Source organism: Bactrocera tryoni, chromosome 1 (assembly GCF_016617805.1).
Source record: "Bactrocera tryoni isolate S06 chromosome 1, CSIRO_BtryS06_freeze2, whole genome shotgun sequence".
In the NCBI taxonomy this organism is placed as follows: domain Eukaryota; kingdom Metazoa; phylum Arthropoda; class Insecta; order Diptera; family Tephritidae; genus Bactrocera; species Bactrocera tryoni.
This window is the reverse complement of record NC_052499.1, coordinates 48,421,060-48,439,656: the sequence shown is the minus strand read 5'-3', so window position 1 is coordinate 48,439,656 and position 18,597 is coordinate 48,421,060. Positions and strand designations below refer to the sequence as shown.

Here is an 18,597-nt window from a genome sequence, read left to right as displayed (position 1 = left end):
TGTTTTTTCTGTAAAAATGTAGGGATCCTCATAATGAATCACTCATTACAACGCGTGACACATGTGACTAAAACTATTGAAAAAAATGTTTTTATTTTTACTGGACTTTATATTAAAGCTTGAAGAGCCCTATTGGTTGTGTAATAACTTCTAGACTCATAACTAAAATAGAAAAAGCTCGGTAAAATTTCGTAGTTGAAAGTTCAAATCATTTATATATACTTGTAGTAGGTACTTAATAATATAAAATAAATATTAAAAGTCTAGTTTTGGTATTTTTATTTGTTATTTATTTTAAATATTAGTTATTTACTATACAGCGATCACTTAATTTAAGGTATTTCATATTTAATATACTTAGAAAAAATAATTGATTCACTCTGCATTATTGTAATTCCCTAAATTGAAGTTTCACAATCTCGCTAGAAAAGAGGGTTTTTACTGTATGATTCGAAAATGTACGTGTACTGCTCAATATAGCAACCTTGAACTATTTACAATTGTATTATATTTTTACGCGACTCTTTAAGTAATATAATCGACGGGGACTATACTCGTATTTACTTTACTTCACTTTGAGAGCTATTATATTATTCACTATAACGGTATAATGTCATATACATATTTGTTTAGTCTTGAATAATGAAATAAATGTGTATAGGGTGGTTCATAACGTGTAATTACTTTAGTCAGCTGTTGCTGTGACAGTGACAACAGCTGTCAAAGTTTAAGTTTAAATAATGACAAAGTTCAATAACAAATCATAATGAAAAGTGATCTGAATCTTGAATTACTGTTTTAGTGGCATTCAAGGCAGTCACATAAATCAGCTTCTTATTCATCACTAAATAACTCACTAAATATTGTTAGGAATCATTTTTGTTCTCATTTGTAAGCAAGAAACCTCCAACGAGTAAATGAACCACCCTGTATATTATTATAAATTGACTATAAATAATAGATAAAGAACCGATTTGCATTTTTTACCGTTAGATACACATATTTATATGTACAATCTGTACACTTGATTCAACATTCCTTCTTAAGACTACGGTGATAATAATAATAATAATTTAACTCTAGGGGACAAGCTTCAAGCTTGCGCACGCTTAAATGTGAAAATTTGCTTTGTGTAAGAAAAAATGCTAAAGAAATCAAAATTATAATGAATAAAATCAAATCAAATAAAACAAAATATTATAAACACGTTGCGTAAATGTTACACAACTGACTGAAAGTACATATACATGTATATATATAATATTTGTATGTATGTATGTATGCTGACGGCTGTCTCACCACCCAACACTGATTGAACACCAAGTGAAATAGCTTGCAACGCTGCAGTGACCCCGTTAGGACCTTATCTATAGACTTTGTCATCCGAATAGATAATGTACGGCTGTTGACCATTGGACTGCGGTGAGGCCTGTTGCTGCGTGCCACCAAAGTACGACATGCGCGACATAGTCGAGTATGAGTTCTGGCCATTTTGTGTGGCGGCACGCTGCGACAGATTCTGTGTGGACTGGTGTATGGACGGTGCTTTGTGTGGCAGAGTGGCATAACTTTGTGCCGCGTAAGGTGGAACGGCATAGAGCGCCGTGGGAGCACCCTTGAAATTCATTGGTACACTACCTGGACCCATTGGCATTGGCGGTATACCGATCATGGCCGGTCCTTGGTGATACTCTACATTGCTCATGCGCAAACGCACAATGCAGATGATGATGATAAGTATGGCTATGAAGGCCACAACGCCGCCAACAATACCGATAATAAGTGTGTCGTCGTTACTCATAATGGGCGCCTTCATGAGTGGGGCTTTGGTTTTGATTTTCATCGGTGGCGCTTGTGTGGGCTCCAAGCTCCAGATGATCATTGGTTCCTCGGTGGTGGTGGTGGTGGGGCGTGTCACGAGACGCGAGGATGATTTCAACACATGTTGTGAGGTGCTGCGTGCCGTTGTGGAGGTCATGCGTCGTGGATCACACGTCAATTCGTCATCGCCGACTTCGATGAGTTTCTTACCCTCCAGAAAGGCAGGCGATTGACACTCTACATCGGTCATATGTGAGTTGGGTAACCAGCGGCGTAGCGCACGTGCATTACAGTCACAGTGTATGGGATTTGTGGCAAGCCCTTTCAGTTGCAAACTGGAGCGGCGATCCTCGAGAGCGGTAAGAAATTGTGGCACCAACACGGTGACTTTGGAGCCAGTAATGTCGAGGTTTAGGTGTGAAGACCGTGGCACAGGAAATAGTAGAGCTGGTGGCAGTGTTGTAAGCGATGTGTTTTGCAGTTTGATGGTGAGGTCACTGCTTTTCAAACCGGCCAGCGTGCCGGAGGAGATAGTCTTCAGACGATCTCCGCGTATACCGATTGTTTTAAGTCGTGGATGCTTAGCTGGTTGTATCTGTTCGGTGCCTATAGTTGAATCTTTCACTTCTAAATCGATGTCTTCAAGCCCAGGCAACAGCTCGAGTATGCCTTGCACATCGAGGTAGCCCAACAAAGGTAGATCGTACGCCTCGAGTTTCTCTAAATTTGGCATATGTTTGAATGCGTTCTTCTCGATGCGATTAACTTGCGGCAAGCTTTTGAGTCGCAACACACGCAGCATGTCTAAATTTTCGAAATTATCTTGTGAGATAATCTCAAAGCTGTTATTCGAAATATCCAAAGTGTGCAGTGATTGCAATTTAGGCCAAGCATCTGCCAGTTCGTTTAGGCTCTCTATGTGATTGTCTGACAGATCCAACGTTTCAAGTAGCGTTGTGCGTTGAAAGATGTCAGCATCGATGGTTTTGAGATTATTATGCGAGAGATTTAAATACTGTAAGAAAGGCGTCTCCAGTGGCTCAAGATGAGCAATGCCAGTACCGGCTAAGTTAAGCGCGCGCACAGTTTTCGGCTCGTTGAGTATGTTGCGCACAGCACCTTCGCTTAGTGGATTGTATGATAAGTCAAGATCTTTGATATTTACCATAATACTGTCATCAGCAGGTATAGCGCGTATTTTATTTTGACTCAAATTAACCGAAGAGACGAAGAAATACTGACGTTGTAGTGCATTAAGTGGCGCATAATCGAATTTGTTTTTAGCCAAGTTTATATTTTCGAGCATTTGCAATTTCGAACGCTCAAATATCAAATCGGAGAGTTCAGTCAGTTGATTGCCCTCGAGATTGAGCAGTTCCAGACGCACTAAACCTTCGAATGTGCGTTCACCAATGCGATCCAAATTGTTGTAAGATAAATCGAGAATCTGCAGCTGAGTCGAGTTGTGGAAAGCCATCTCACTGAGCATGTCCAGTTGATTGTATGCGACGAGCAGCGCACGTAGTCGCGGTAGACGCGCGAAATCCAACTCCTCTATCGATTTGAGTTGGTTGTGTGACAGGTCGACGTACTCCAGATATTGCAGCGATGAAATGAGTTCGGCGGGGAAGAAACTGAATTTATTATTGGCCGCTTTGATTTCACGCAAGCGCGGATGTATGCGGAATGAAGAAGGGAAAAGATAAGTGAGGTGATTATTCGAAATGTCGAGTTCCTCTAAGCCAGTGCCGGTGTTGAAAAATTCACCCTTAAATGCCGACAACTGATTGTCGCGCAGATTGAGCCGCTTGATGTGCATCACATTCACGAAAGCACCCGGTCTGATGGAAGTGATTTGATTATTTGATAAATCGATTGATGTGATATTCCAAAGATCGACAAAACTGCCATCGTTAATTTCTTGTAAATTATTGTCGTGCAGATAGATGTGCTTCAGGTCTTGTAGTGTGGCAAACAGATCACCGGACATTTGTTTGAGCGCGCAGTTACTCAAATCGATGACTTGCAGATGTGAAAGCGGTCGTATAAGCGCGGCCGGTAAAGGCGATAAATGGTGATTACCGCTGAGATTGAGATATTGCAAGTTCTCCAAACCCTGGAAGATATTGCGTGGCAAGTCGGCGAGGTTGTTTCCGCTCAGATCGAGACTACGCAGTTCGGTTAAGGCCAGCGGCGTTGCGCCCAAGCCAGTAATGCGGTTCTGTGATAGTTTCAGCTCATTCAGCGATTGATCCAAGCCCAAGAATATGTCTGCGCTAATGACGGCCAACGAATTGCCGGAGAGATCGAGAGTACGCAGATTGGCGAATGTTTGGAAACTGCCAGTCGGTAGTTCGCGTATGACATTGCGCGCTAATGATAAGGATGTGATATCCTCTGCTTGAATGGAACCCAAAATCTCACTTGACAAGGCAGCAACACGATTGAAATCCAAATGCAGGGTGGTCAAACTCGGCAGGCGTCCCAAAGCGCTACCCGGTACTAGTAAGATATTATTATCGCGTATGACGAGAGTTTGCAGGTTATCCAGACCCTCCAGCGCATCGTCTTCAATCTGAAAGGATGGGCAGAGAGTTAGTATTCATACCTATTTCTCATTTCAAATGAGAGTTCACACAAGTACTTACAGTACGCAGCGAATTCAAGCTCAAGTCGAGATATTTGAGTTCGGCCAGATCGCGGAATGTGCCCGGCGGTATGGTGGTAATGCCATTGCGACTCAAATCCAATACCTCCAAGGTCTTAACCACCTGCATATGCGTGTAATCCAATCGCTGGGTGTGGAGAAATACCAAAAGTAAATTAATAATTCAATAATTAGCAATAATTTGAATTTCATTTTCTTGGCGGGCGCACACACCTGCAACATGTTCGAGGACAAATTCAGTGATTTAAGATTTCCTATAGCTGCCAGCGACACAATTGGGAATTGAGGTATGAAATTTTCGGAGAGATCTAGTTTCTGCAAAGTGGGTATATGCTCGAAAACGTCACTATTCAAATTGGTAATGCGATTTCCGGCCAATTTGATTTCGCGTATGGCGCGTAAACCTTGAAATGCCAGACCCTCGATCGTTTTGATTTCGTTGTGGCGCAGATCGACGACTTCCAGTTCAGGTTGCGCGATGAATGCTTCATAACGGAGTATTGCTATTTATGATTGTGTTATTGTTGTTATTATTATTATTATGACAGCGGTGGTAATGTTGTTGGCCAGCACAGGAAATCAAGCAAAATGCAGTAAATAGAAGAAAAAATATTAAAAACGTAATAATTTTTCAAGTGTTTCATGGTAATTGGCAAATGGTAATTATGATTACTCATTCTTGGTAACCTATGCATATTCATGAATACTTTTCTTGCTTGTATGGAAATACTTATGATTTATTGCAATTGGCTAAGTAGTCTTGAATTGTTTGTAATTAAACGATAGTGATTTGAAAATCCCATAATTAAGGCGTTAGTGTAAGTGGCAGTTATCGGACGATTGACAGCGCTGAGGAAGGCTCCAATCAAAAGAACAAACTTCAATATTGTATTACAGCTCCATATATTGGTTAAATTAAAAAAAAAAATTCTAAACAATATTTCTAATGATACTTCCGATAGGTGCTTTATCGTGTAGTTTACTAAGAGATGACTTAACTTGATTTTTATTCGTTGGAAAGCTACTGTCCCTCTACGTCTTTTTCGGTATACATATGTCATTTATTTGAAGCGTTGAAAACAATATTTTTTTGGCACTCAAATCCGTCGAGATTTGTGTCCGAAAAAACTATTTTTACGAGGAGTTTTTCTTTATTAGTTGATGATGAAGAAAACCGCAGCCGAAAGTCTTCTTATTTTGGTGGAAGTTTATGCTTAACATACTCTAGCTAAGCAAACGTGCTAGAAGTGTTTAAGACGATTTAAAAGTAGTAATGGCTTGGAAGGTGAAGAGCGTTCTAGGCGGCCAAGAAAGTTTGAAAATGAAAAACTCGAAGAAGATTGTTGCCAAATACAAGAAAAGGGCGCAGAATCCTTGGGACCCCCGCAAGCAGCTATTTTAAATTATTTTAATTAAAAGAAGCAGCGAATCAAAGATTCAAAAGCAAGGATACTGGTGGCATATGAATTAAAGTCAAGAGGCGTTGGAAAACGGTCAGAAATATGGGAAAAAGTTAAAGCTGAAGCTCCGCAATATTTGGATTAATATTATTTAAAAAAAATGTGCAAATTTTTCGAATAATTTTGGGTCCACTAGTATTGCAATGTTTTCAGTGTTACTTAAAATCGTCATTCCTTTATAACCTCGCCTCTTTCTATATAATATTATAAATAAAGAATTGTGAAATAGAAAGATTTCTAAGCTAGAGAGTCCAAGTGGCTTAACAGGAAAAGAAATATTGATTTATCGTGTCACCTAATGCCTGTCATATACTGGATGTACCAGATTACACAATTAATGACAATACTTGAACTCTTTATGTAATAATCCATTAGCAATATATTTAAATTTTAGCCTTTGACTTACTTATGTGATTATGACGCAAAGAAAGAAGTCGCAGCGCATTTGGTCCATTGAGTGAGTTGGATGGAATGGCAGACAGACAATTACGATCCACATAGAAATCCTGAAAATAAAATCACAAAAGCATTAAAACATTGCAAGGAATTCTCAAAAATTAAAAGAGTTTTTATCCATTAATAATGACAATATTAAATGCCTGGTGACTATTCTTACTATTCATTTTGCATCATAACCCTCACTTAGCCCGAAAAAACACCCACTCATTATTCTAAATTTTAGCAAGTAATAATAAAGGATGATCCACTGTGAGGTTCATTACTTTTTTAAAGAAAAACACAGAAACTTCAAATTTAATGGGGAATGTTTATTAACATTCAAAAGAACATTTTTTGGCATTTATTTTCTGAAGATTATCTCTTTCAAATGTTGGCCGCGGCTACATCGCAGGTGGTCCATCCGTTAGGTTCATTTTTCGATGATTCCTTCGAGCACTTCAATTGGTAGCTGACGAATTACACGCTTGAATCTAAGCGTGATTGTCCGCATAGACTTAGACTTTACATGTCCCCTCAAGAAATAGTCTAACGGTGTGATATCACACGATCTTGGTGGCCAATCGACTGGCTTAAAACGTGAAAATATCTGTTCAACGAAGTGTTCTCTCAATAAATCCATTGATTGATGCGATAAGTGGGAAGTGACGCCGTCTTGTTGAAACCAAATGTCGCCGAGATCACAAACTTCATTTTCAGTCATCAAATACTCAGTTATCATGGCGTGATAACGGTCGCGATGATTTCACCGGTCCACAAGTCACACTAAATCGTTATTTATTTATCGTTCTGCATATGATAACAGCTCTTTAATCTGTTTAGATTGCTCTTCGTCCCAAATGCGGAAATTGCTGTAACCTTAGATGAGCTAGAGAGAAACATATTCAAGAGACCCACCACCAAATCTTTCTGGCTTTATCTCAAGAAATTCTATTAGGATATCAGAGAAGATTTGTGTGAGAAATATCGGTATAATTATGCTTATTGTAAGTGAGCTTGTGACTTCAAAATCCAAATTATTCGGCTTTCTTTTAATATTACTCCACACAAGTAATGCATTTATTTATCACTAAGGTTAGCTATCTTGATTTAGCAAACCATGTTGAACAGCGAATCGAATGAGTAACTGGTATAAATCAAATCCACTGGTATAATCAAATAAGAAAGAGGGGAAGAGTGTGCTTACAACAGCTTAATGAGATATCCACGTGACTGGAAAGCAAAGCACAAACATAGCGCGCATACAAGTGGCGAATCGAAGACGACCAACACAAGTTAAGTCGACCTGTTGAACCGCTACAAGTATTTAAATTAAAAAGCGTTACTTAGGTCTGCAGTTAGGTGGTTTTATTGCACCTATCGTAAACAAACGCGGCGACTGCGCCAAGACACGTCTGCACTTAAAGGAAAGATACTACTTAATATTGCACCTGCATACACCAAAGTTGTACCTATTTATCCATATGCCAACTAATAAACTGACCAATCAGCTATTTGTCGACGACACTTAAGCCACAAACACATACATACATATATACGTGCGTACATATGTATGCATAAATGTGCGATTCGTGTGCATGGACAGTTCATCAGCTTTTGCGCAAACAATGTGTCTGGAATGTGCTAGCGACTTTTTGCTGCAAATACTTTTATAAATGCACACACAGATATTATACTCGTATAACCATACATATAATTGCGCCTAAAAAAATAGTTGAGTCTGTGATGCAACTAAATGTGTGCGTTGCTTGTTAACACGTTTGGTTACATAAATAATAAATACAGGCATTTGTAAACATAGCAATTATGTATGTATGTAAGTGTTGGCTTTAGTGAAATTACAGTTCATTTACCTTCAAGTCGGCGCAGCCTTTGAGCAGACCCTCTTCGATCGATTTGATTTTGTTGCCGGATAGGTCGAGCGTTTTCAGATTTTTCAGCGGATGAAATTCGGCGGTGGAAAATATCGGATTCAGGCTGTCGCCTAGTAGATTATTCGCCAAGCGTAGCTCGGTGAGTGACTCTTTCAGACCGAGAAAAGATTTCTCTGGTATGCGGCGTATCAGATTGTTCGAAAGATCCAACTCTTCAATAGGTAATTTCAGTGTGCCAAAACTCTGTGGAAAGAAAATAAAATAAATGTTTGTTTAATTAATGTGGTTGTAATTTTTAAGTAAACCTTAAGGCTATAATATATTTTATTTTCGAATCGCTAGTCTCCTAATATTTCATTTAAATAAAGTGAAGTATTCCTATTTCGTCATTTTTTAGGAGTCGTCTTCGATTCGTCATGCTTTTAACAAAATTTACGTGTGATTGTAACAACAAAGTTATCTAGTAGAATTTAATAGAAACAAACTACGTGAATACCTTATTGCAGTGGTATAATGACTTAATGAAAAGCGATAATATACAGAAAGTAAAAAAATTTAAACAAGAAATCATTGAGTGAATTTTAGAGTGATAACAGAAGCTCTCAGTAATTCTACCCAAATATATACTAATTTTGGTGTATAATATTGATATGAAGTTCGTTGTTGTGGAATACCTATCAAAAAAATTAATTTTTAGTAAAAAAGAATTCCGCGTGTGGGGCTTCAAATCTGCTTCAAGTAACGCTGAGGCCTATAATAAATTGTGGAAGTCTTTATTACTCATTGGATGGCTGTCATTGATCCCAAATGGGCTTCATATCAAGGGGGTAATAAAAATTTCTAACAGATATTGGCCGTGTCTACGTCTCAGGTGGTCCATCCGTCAAGTCCAATTTTCGATGACTCGTTCGAGCATTTCGACCGGAAACTTTATACTTTAAATATCCGCACAGGAGAAAGTTTAGCGGTGTGATATCACACGATCTTGGTGGCCAAACGACCGGCTAAAAACGTGAAATTATCTGCTCACCGAAGTGTCCTCTCAATAAATCCATTAATTGATGAAATGTGTTGGAAGTAAAGCCGTCTTGTTGAAACGAAATGTCGCCGAGATCACAAGCTTCAATTTCAGACATCAAATAATCGGTTATCATGGCGCCATAACTGTCGCCATTGACGGTTACATTCTGAACGGTATCATTTTTGAAGAAATATGGAAAAAAATGACACCCAACCGTTGTGTTTTTTTTTCAGAATGAAATAGTAGCTCTTGAATCTCTTCAAGTGGCTCTTCGTCCCAAATACGGCAATTTTGCTTGCTTACATATTCATTGAACCAGGAATGGGCCTCATCGCGGAAAAAAATTCGGCTCGAAAACGTCGGATCTTCTTGGAACCTTTCAAAAGCTCATAGAGCAAAGCAGTGATGCTTAGGAAGGTCGAGAAGCTTCAGTTTTTTAAATTTAAGATCTCGACGTAAATTAGTGCAAGTCGTTTCATAAGTCAGACCGAGTCGCAGCGAACGGTGCCGAATCGATTCTCCACGGTCTTCGTGTACACTCTCAGCTAAGGCTGCTATATTTTCGTCACTGCGTTATGGACGTTGTCTATTCGGTCGAATGTTATCGAATAATGAATGCTGGGTCAAAAACATTTCAACGTGGATCACCCATTATAATGTTTCTTTTCCGAGATATTCAAGTCTTTTATTGACGGAATCACAAAGTGGATTCGTATCATGCTAAGCTTGGTACAAATAAAATAAAACTTCGCTAGCTAGATATTGATCTGAAATTTCGCACACATCCCTTTCCTCCCCCTTAATTAAACAGCTCATTCGTTGATTTCGATTCACTATGTCAAACAAACTAAAAGATCAAAGCCAAGTTTTTGTATGAAAAACATTTTTATTTGTCAAGGTATCTTCATGAAACTTGACCTCGTTTATTGCCCGAAGTAACGATGTAATTTCCGAAAACATTGTTTAGATCGGATCGTGTAGTTGCCATTCATAGTGACCGAGCAAACCGGAGCAAGCTCCGAAGAAATTGTGCAGATAAAGTCTTAGAGTTGTTGATAAACAGCGTATTTCTCTTTCTTGAACAGTTATAAATTATTTTGCCCTCCATAAAAATATGTGTAATTCGAACTATTGTACGATTTGACGTGGAATGCGCCACGGGCATAATATTTATTAAGGTTTTTATGCAAAAGATGACATACTTCACATTTTGTTGAGAGTTTTTGAACTCACCGGCAACAATGAAGTTGAAAAATTATTGTCACACGCCAAGACACGGCTACGTGAAGTGAATTATGTATACATATTTATATACTATATTTGTATATATTTATATTTAAACATATTTCTCATATACAACAGTAGCAACAATAAGAAAATCACAAGGCATTTTGTTGTCAACATTGAGCAACGCCTCCGCTAATTTCTAATGCAAAGCAAACAACAATTTAATGAGCCAGACGACACGGCAAAAATAATAATAATTAGCACAACAAAAATAACAAAAATATTTGCAAATAATGCAAACGAAAAATCTGAAAATTTCTCAGCGAATTTCACTTTCTACACAGATTCCGCATGGCAATATTTTGCATGTGGTCCAAAAAGAGTGAGTTACAATAGAAACAACAAAAAATCAGCAAACAATGTGAAAAGTCGATTTTAAGTGACACTAACAATATTGAAAGTCATAAATGAATTTTGAAGCAGAGGCTGGGCACACACACACACATACACTTTTGTAAAAATATTTTCAAGTTCCTGCTTTTTTATGTTCGTGTGTGTGTAGTTGCCAATAATTTGTAGAAATTATTCGCTGCTACCAAACTACATTGAAACTTTCTTCAGCACTCGCACAATTACCGATTCTTCGGCCGCACACTTTTGCAATTGACTTAATTGGCTGATAAAGCGGGTAAATGGTTCGAGCTCGCGTTGGCGTTGAACCGAGAATCGATCGCTGCTAAGAGATCTACGAAAACGTATTACTTACTTTTTGTGTTGTCTTGAGACGTGCCAACACACTTACACACTCGTATACATATGTATGCCTCTTTGAGATTTCTCATTTGCCATCAGATTTTTTGGGATTTGCTTGTCCCCGCCGATTTTACGTTGGGCCATCAGTGAAAGTGCAATAAAGCAGATGTGTTTGCATGAGCGACATGCTACAGCATACCAACGAGTTCATTCGTGCAAGTACATAAAGCATCGCAAAGCATGTGTATGTATGTATGCAAGTGTGTGTTTCATGTACTGGAATGTGAGAAAAAACTGCAGTAAATTACACCAGCTCTTAGTAAAGTGGTAAAAGTGTACATTTATCTTCATAATTACACACATACATACGTGCTATCACAAATATATAGGTATACGGTACATGGAGGCTTGTTGTACACTTCAGCGATGCATCCAATCACGTAACAGCGTAATCATTTTTGCTCTCGATCTTAATTGCTAAACTTTTGCTTTCGAGATGCTTTAATTGCGAGCGCATTCTTACACATAGATACATGTACAAACATACATATACATATGTACGTATATACCTACGGTTTGTGGCAGAAGAGCGGTGTCTTTGACAATTCGGTTATTGTAATTATGTTTACAAACAAATGGTCTTAACCAGTAACTTCTCAGGTATTTTGCTGGAATATCTCCGATTGCTTTCTTTTACTACACTTACAGATTGACGCTATTAAATTTGTCAAAACAGATGGATAATTAGTCTTCGATTTGTCCGCATAATAGCTTTTAACTGCTTTGGGGAATTATTTACAAATATCATAAATGACAACGAGCTATGTACTACCAGCTGCACTTCTTTAGATTGACAGAAGTGTGAGTTGAATGGATCTGGTGGTGAACGCTCCTAGGCTACTAATGACAGCCAATGTTATCCAATTTGCTCCAGGCATAAAAGTTATTTAAAACAAGAAAAAACGTTAACTTCGGTTGCACCGAAGCTAAATACCCTTCACAGGTGTATTTCCGTTAGTAACTATGTGTTCAGTTTGTATGGAAGCTACATAGTAATCCATTCTGAACTATTTTTTGGAGATTATATTGTTACCTTTAGTAGTAATCCATGCCAAATTTCGTGAATATATCTTGTCAAATATGAAAGTTGTCCATATAAGAACTTGATTCCGATCGTTCAGCTTGTATGGCAGCTATATGGTATAGTTAACCGATCTGAACAATTTCTTCGGAGATTACATTGTTGCCTTAGAAAACAACATATAACAAATTTCGTGAATATATCTTGTCAAATGTGAAAGTTTTCCATACATGCATTTGATTCCGATCGTTCAGTTTGTATGGCAGCTATATGTCATAGTGCTCCGATATCGGCCGTTCCGACAAATGAGCAGCTTCTTGAAGAGAAAATGACGTTTGCAAAATTTCAAAAGGATATCTTAAAAACTGAGGGACTAGTTCGTATATATACAGACAGACAGACGGACATGGCTAAATCGACTCTGCTCGACATACTGAGCATTAATATAGATACTTTATATGGTCTCCGACGCTTCCTTCTGGGGGTTATAAACTTCGTCACAAACTTAATATACTCTGTTCAGGGTATAATTAAGAATCATTAGTTTGAGCGGCGTGAGCCGATGAATTTCCGGCCGAGCTACTCAAATACGGCGGCGAAGAAATGATAAGGAATATTGCATCAGCTTTTCAGTAGAATGCGGTCGGACGAAAGCATGCCCAACGATTGGAATTTAAGTGTGCTCTGCCCAATCAACCCAAAGGGAAACCCCACAGGCTGCGCCAACTACCACGAGATAAGCCTCCTCAATATCGCAAATAAGGTTCTATCGAGCGTACTGTGTGAAAGACAGAAGCCCACCGTGGAATTCATCAGTGTGGCTTTAGACCTTAGAAAAGACCCGTGAAAAGAGGATCAACAAACACCACCTCTACGTCGCTATGTGTGAATTTGGTATCCGCAAACCTAATATGGCTGTGTAAACTAACGTTGAGTAATATCGAAAGCTCCGTCAGGATTGGGAAGAACCTCTCCGAGCCGTTCGTTATCAAACAAGGTTTCAGTCAAGGCGACTCCCTATCGGGCGACTTCTTCAATTTTCTGCTGGAGAAAATAATTCGAGCTGCAGAAATTTTTCGAGAAGTTATAACCTTCTACAAGAGTGTAGAACTGCTGGCGTACGCCGATGATATCGATATTAATGGCCATAATAACCGCGCCGTTAGTTCTGCTTTCTTCAGGTAGGACAAAGAAATGAAGCAAATGGATCTGGCAGTGAACGACAGCAAGACGAAATATCTCCTGTCATCAAACAAAGAGTGGTCGCATTCGCTTGACTCTCACGTCACTATTGACAGTCATAACTTCGAAGTCGTAGATAATTTCGCCTGTCTGGGAACCAGCATTAACAACAACGCCAGCCTCGAAATCAAACGCAGGGTAATTCCTGCCAGGTGTTGCTTCGGACTGAGTAAGCAATTGAGAAGTAAAGTCGTCTCTTGACGAACAAAAGCAAAACTCTATAAGTCACTCTCATTATTCCCGTTCTGCTATATGGAGATGCTATGGACGTTAAGAGTTTTCGAATATCACATTTGATGGAACGATGAGCTGTATGAAATATACGATGACATTGACATAGTGCCACGAATTAAAAGACAGCGGCTACGCTGGCTAGGTCAAGTCGTCCGAATGAATGAAAACTCTCCAGCTCTAAAAGTATTCAACGCCGGAACCGCCGGGAGAAGCAGAGGAAGAGGAAGACCTTTACTCCGTTGGGAAGAGCAGGAGGAGAAGGACCTGGTCACACTTGGAATCTCTTGGCGAGCACTGGCTATAACCTTGTGAGCAGATAAACCGATATTTTTGACAAAAAGTCAGCCATACGCACTGGCGTCCAAAATCGGAATGTGGGGCTTGAACAGTTATGACCTTTTGATAATTTTTAGTCGCGAGCTGGCTTACTTCGGTTATTTTTAGATGATACAAATAACCGTTAGATGAACAAAACATTATTAATCGGACCAGTGAGGTATAAACATATAGCTGCTTTACAAACTTATGTTTCAAATTAAGGTAAAAGTCTTTACATATATGCTATAAGAAATGTAATCGAAGTTATTATTTTATCCCGTTTATCATAACTACAACATAAACAGCACGCTTATCGAAACGCTTAAGTCATTGGCAGAGCAATAAACTCACCGGAAAACACAACGTTAAAGCATAAAATGAAATCAACCCGCAACGCTTGTCTAACCTTGGCTTGCATCAAAATTGTATGGTGCGCATGCTGGAAGTACAGTACTGAGCTTGCAGCATTTTTGCATTGTTTTTCGAAAACTAGCCACTTTTGCTACGCTCCCATACTGCTAGCGGCATTGCAATGGCAAAAAAACCAGTTTTTAAGTACACAAGTATAATTTCAATTTCTATCCAATTTATTTTTTATTATTTTCGTCATTGTACAGCAGTTATTGCGAATTTTCGTTGACTTGACTATGAAATGTAAGATAATTTATGATTCCATAAAATGATGGAATTTTTCCGCGCTCAAAGAACTTTCAGCAACGAATGAGACGGAGCAAGAGTTTTTATTATGCCAAAAAGTATAAATAGCCCCCATTTGTTGTAATGATGGCCTGTAATGATTTAATGTTATGATTTAAGCCGACAGGTTATGAGTTACAGACGAACGCATACAAAAACATACACTATATGAGGGCGGTCAGTTAAGTACGTAAGGCTACAAACGTAAATCGAGATGGAAATGGAAAATGGTGATCAAGATCTCAAGAAACTCTCTTTTTAGATCGATAAATTTGGCTCAGCGATGTGACAATATCTTTAAAACCGCCTGAAGATTACGTGTTCTAGAGATCTGCAAAGTGGGCCTTTAGGGCAGCGCTAACATACATAGTTTGCCCGGAGAGCAATAGAACTGAGTCGATTTAAAAAAATTATTATTGAAGCAATCATTACAATTCTTTAAAAACTTTCAAAATAGGCTCCTTCTGCGTCGATGAAGCGCTGTCAGCGCGATTTCTAAGCATTGAAGTCGTCACGGAAGGCATTCTCCGGAATAGCCTTGAGAGCCGAGGTGCATGCTGCTTGAATCCCCTCTGTCGTCTCAAAATGCTTGCCCTTCGTCGGCATTTTCAGGCAAGCAAACAAAATAAGTCCCCGGGGGCTACATCTGGGCTATGTGGCGGTTGCAACTTCCAATCGGCTGCGATGTCTGTCGGACCCAATTGACTGTTCGTTTGAGTCTCTTGAGGATTTCCACGTAAGACTTGGCGTTGACGGTTTGTCCAGGAGGAACAAATTCATGATGGACGATGCCGTTGATGTCAAAAAAGACAACGAGCTTTGTTTTCACTCATTCTTTCCACACCATTTCTTGCTAAAGCAACATCTGCAACTCACAGAAACACGTCACGCGAAAATGTTTTTCCTGACTCTCCTGGTGCTCGGAGACATCTGATCAGCCGCTCGTTCATCGCCCAAATAATTCCGTGCAGTAGGATCCTGTGACCATATTACCCTCTTCCAGTAAACGGTATATATCACACTTTGCGAAACCCAGGAAGCAGTGACCATCCCTTTTTCGGCTGATAGGATAGTATTCGTCCTGTTCGGAGTAGTTTCGCCATTAGAATTCCACTGTTTTGGTAGTACCTTGAGCTCTGTTGTCTAAAAATTTCAAACACCAGAAATTGATTGTTTGACAATATGAGATTGTCGCGCAGTTAAAACAAAGCAGCGAATTCGGCTCGGTTTTGAAGTAGACGCACAAAGGAATGCCCTACATGATAGTGATAGTGGCGCCATACAAGTAGTTATTGATCTTCCCTCGTACATACTTTTACGCTTAAACATAATTATGTGTTTGGCTTTGTGCGCAGCAGTTTCAGTTGACGTTTTATCGACCAGTTTTCAAGACCGACGGACGGTTTTATAGCAAAGCATCTTAACGCTCACTCACTCATTGTTCGACTCACCTGTGATGGCAAAACCTGCTGGCCACTGTGGCGCTGCGAGTAGGAGACAATCGGCGCGCCATACGGCAGTTGCGGCGCCTCACCATGGAAGACGACACGATCGCAGTCCATCGCCACCGCGCCGAGCTGTCCCGTCGAGGCGAATGGCACCACATTACACCTGCGGAGTGAAGAGCAAAGCAAAAACAAAATCAATTGATAACATTAACAACTTGCAAGCTTGTTCATGGAGGCAAACAAAAAAGAATAAAATCCGTAAAACAAGCGCAACGATTGAATGCAGAGTTGCATAGGTACATGTATGGTATGTATGTATGTATGTATGTATGGTATGTAGAACTGAAATTCGATATGCGGCGAATGCGGAAATCAATTCTCCATTTCAAACTGGAGTGTTGATATAGTCTATATATGTATATGTCGGTTGGTATATTTCTCGGTAGAACTCTTTTTCATTAGCTCAAATTAACATGGAAATCGCTGATGAACACGCGGCGATTAGAATACTCGTCTAGCTGGTTTTTCAATGGCTTCGGTTTTCATGAAGTTATCTTTACACAAATACATACATACGCCTATACACATACCACCACCTTATTGTAGCTGCGTCCATCTACTATTGTTGAATTGACTACATTTATGGCTGACTCACCTGCAGGGTAAACGCAATGCCGGACTGAGCTCTGGACATGGTCGCCAAGCTTTGATTTGTGACAAGTAGAGCAGCAGCAGCAGAAATATGTTGAGATGCCGTATTCGCCGCATGTGACTGTGTGGGTGCTGCATCTGCAAGAAATCGTAAACAAATTATGCATATTATAATTATGTTACAAAAGTTTACCCACATTAGGTGTGGAACTATAATGTTTGCGCATAACAAATTAGCTGAGTGTCCAATATCTATGTTAATGTGAACAATGTGGTTTATTTAATTTAAAATTTGACCTTATTTAGACATTACTCATGCATATTTAATAATATTTATTTGTAAAGGTTGTAGGTTCCAAAAAAAAAAAAAAATAAGTTACGTCTTGTTTTAAAAAAACTATACAAATTTTAACCGGACTTCCATTCAAACTGCGCTTACTTTTGATAAATCCTTTTGTTTTAGAAAAACGATTTTATAATAGCAGATAAGTTATATTAAATTTTGAACCTGACTGTCCATTTGGAAGGACCAGGTGGAAACTACGCGCACTCAAACCGCTTTTGATAAAACTTTTTTTTGGGGAGCCTGCTTTATCACGAAAACCGAAACGCTTGAGTGGCAAAAGCATTCAATGAGAAGGTCACGAAAATAATCAGAAATAAAACATGCTCTTGTACCATTGTCGCCCAACCAACTCATATTCATGGCCACTACATCGAAAATCTAATTAAACGGTGCTTAAAATAGTCATGTTGGCATCAGAGGGATAAAAATGCAGTTCAACATCTTTTTTACGAGTATGGATCGACTGAATACATTTTGACTCGTGTCAAAAAAATTTTGAATATTTCACAAAAAGGACGCCGAGTAGAGATGGCAAAACGGATGTTTAAAAAAATAGATACGACTGATATAAGAAAAAGAGGATCGAAAAGACACCACCTCTTCGTCGATTTTAAAGCTGCTTTTGACAGCTTTGGAATGCCTCTCTATTTGGTTATGTCTGAATTTGGTATCGTTTCAAACTAATACGGCTACCAGTATTATAGGCGGCGTTGAGCAATACCGAAAGCTCCGTCAGGATCGGGAAGGACCTCTCCGAGCCGTTCGATACCAAACGAGGTTTCAGACAAGGCGACTCCCTATCGTGCGACTTCTTCAACCTGCTTCTGGAGAAAATAGTTCGAGCTGCAGAACTAAATAGAGAAGGTACCATCTTCTATAAGAGTGTACAGCTGCTGGCGTATGCCGATGGTATACAACTGTGGACAGCTAATTAGAAACGCCACCTATTTTGAAGTAAATGATGTTATTTTCGAATAATTCACTTATATTTATTGTATTTTCACTTATTCAAACCTATGTTAATCTTAAACTCTAATAGTAAAAATTTAGTTTAAAATATGTTTTTGTTTTGAAGATTTTAACAAAAACATGTGGAATCAACGATTTGAGTGCGACAACTAATTGCTTCCTCTCAGTTAGTATTTTTTTGGTTATCTCTTTTACTTTAATATTGCTTCACATCGATTCCAAATTTACGTTATAAGACTCTGACAGCGCACCAATGGTGTAGCTTGCCATGCCGTTCTAATTTCATCACAAAGAACATCCATATTTGGGATATTTTTGGTGCATATGGCTCT

At 39.0% G+C, this 18,597-nt stretch overlaps 1 protein-coding gene across 1 annotated transcript; it reads right to left on the bottom strand.

Moving 5' to 3' along the window:
* Positions 1-1,273: 1,273 nt before the first annotated feature.
* Positions 1,274-17,088, bottom strand: LOC120766764 (protein artichoke). Its single transcript, XM_040092442.1, has 7 exons — positions 16,955-17,088; positions 16,303-16,462; positions 8,259-8,522; positions 6,356-6,455; positions 4,703-4,992; positions 4,470-4,616; positions 1,274-4,396 (listed from the first exon to the last, which is right to left on the bottom strand). The coding sequence occupies exons 1-7, from the start codon at positions 17,086-17,088 to the stop codon at positions 1,364-1,366; spliced, it is 4,128 nt and encodes a 1,375-aa protein (XP_039948376.1). The 3' UTR covers positions 1,274-1,363.
* Positions 17,089-18,597: the final 1,509 nt, after the last annotated feature.

Bases quoted from the DNA above. Each gene is read 5' to 3' on its own strand.
- LOC120766764 (XM_040092442.1), bottom strand. From the start codon at position 17,088: ATGCAGCACCCACACAGTCACATGCGGCGAATACGGCATCTCAACATA. The intron at 16,463-16,954 runs GTGAGTCAGCCA...TTCACTCCGCAG, and splicing joins GCATTGCGTTTACCCTGCAG to GTGTAATGTGGTGCCATTCG. The intron at 6,456-8,258 runs GTAAATGAACTG...TTTTATTTTCAG, and splicing joins AAGGCTGCGCCGACTTGAAG to GATTTCTATGTGGATCGTAA.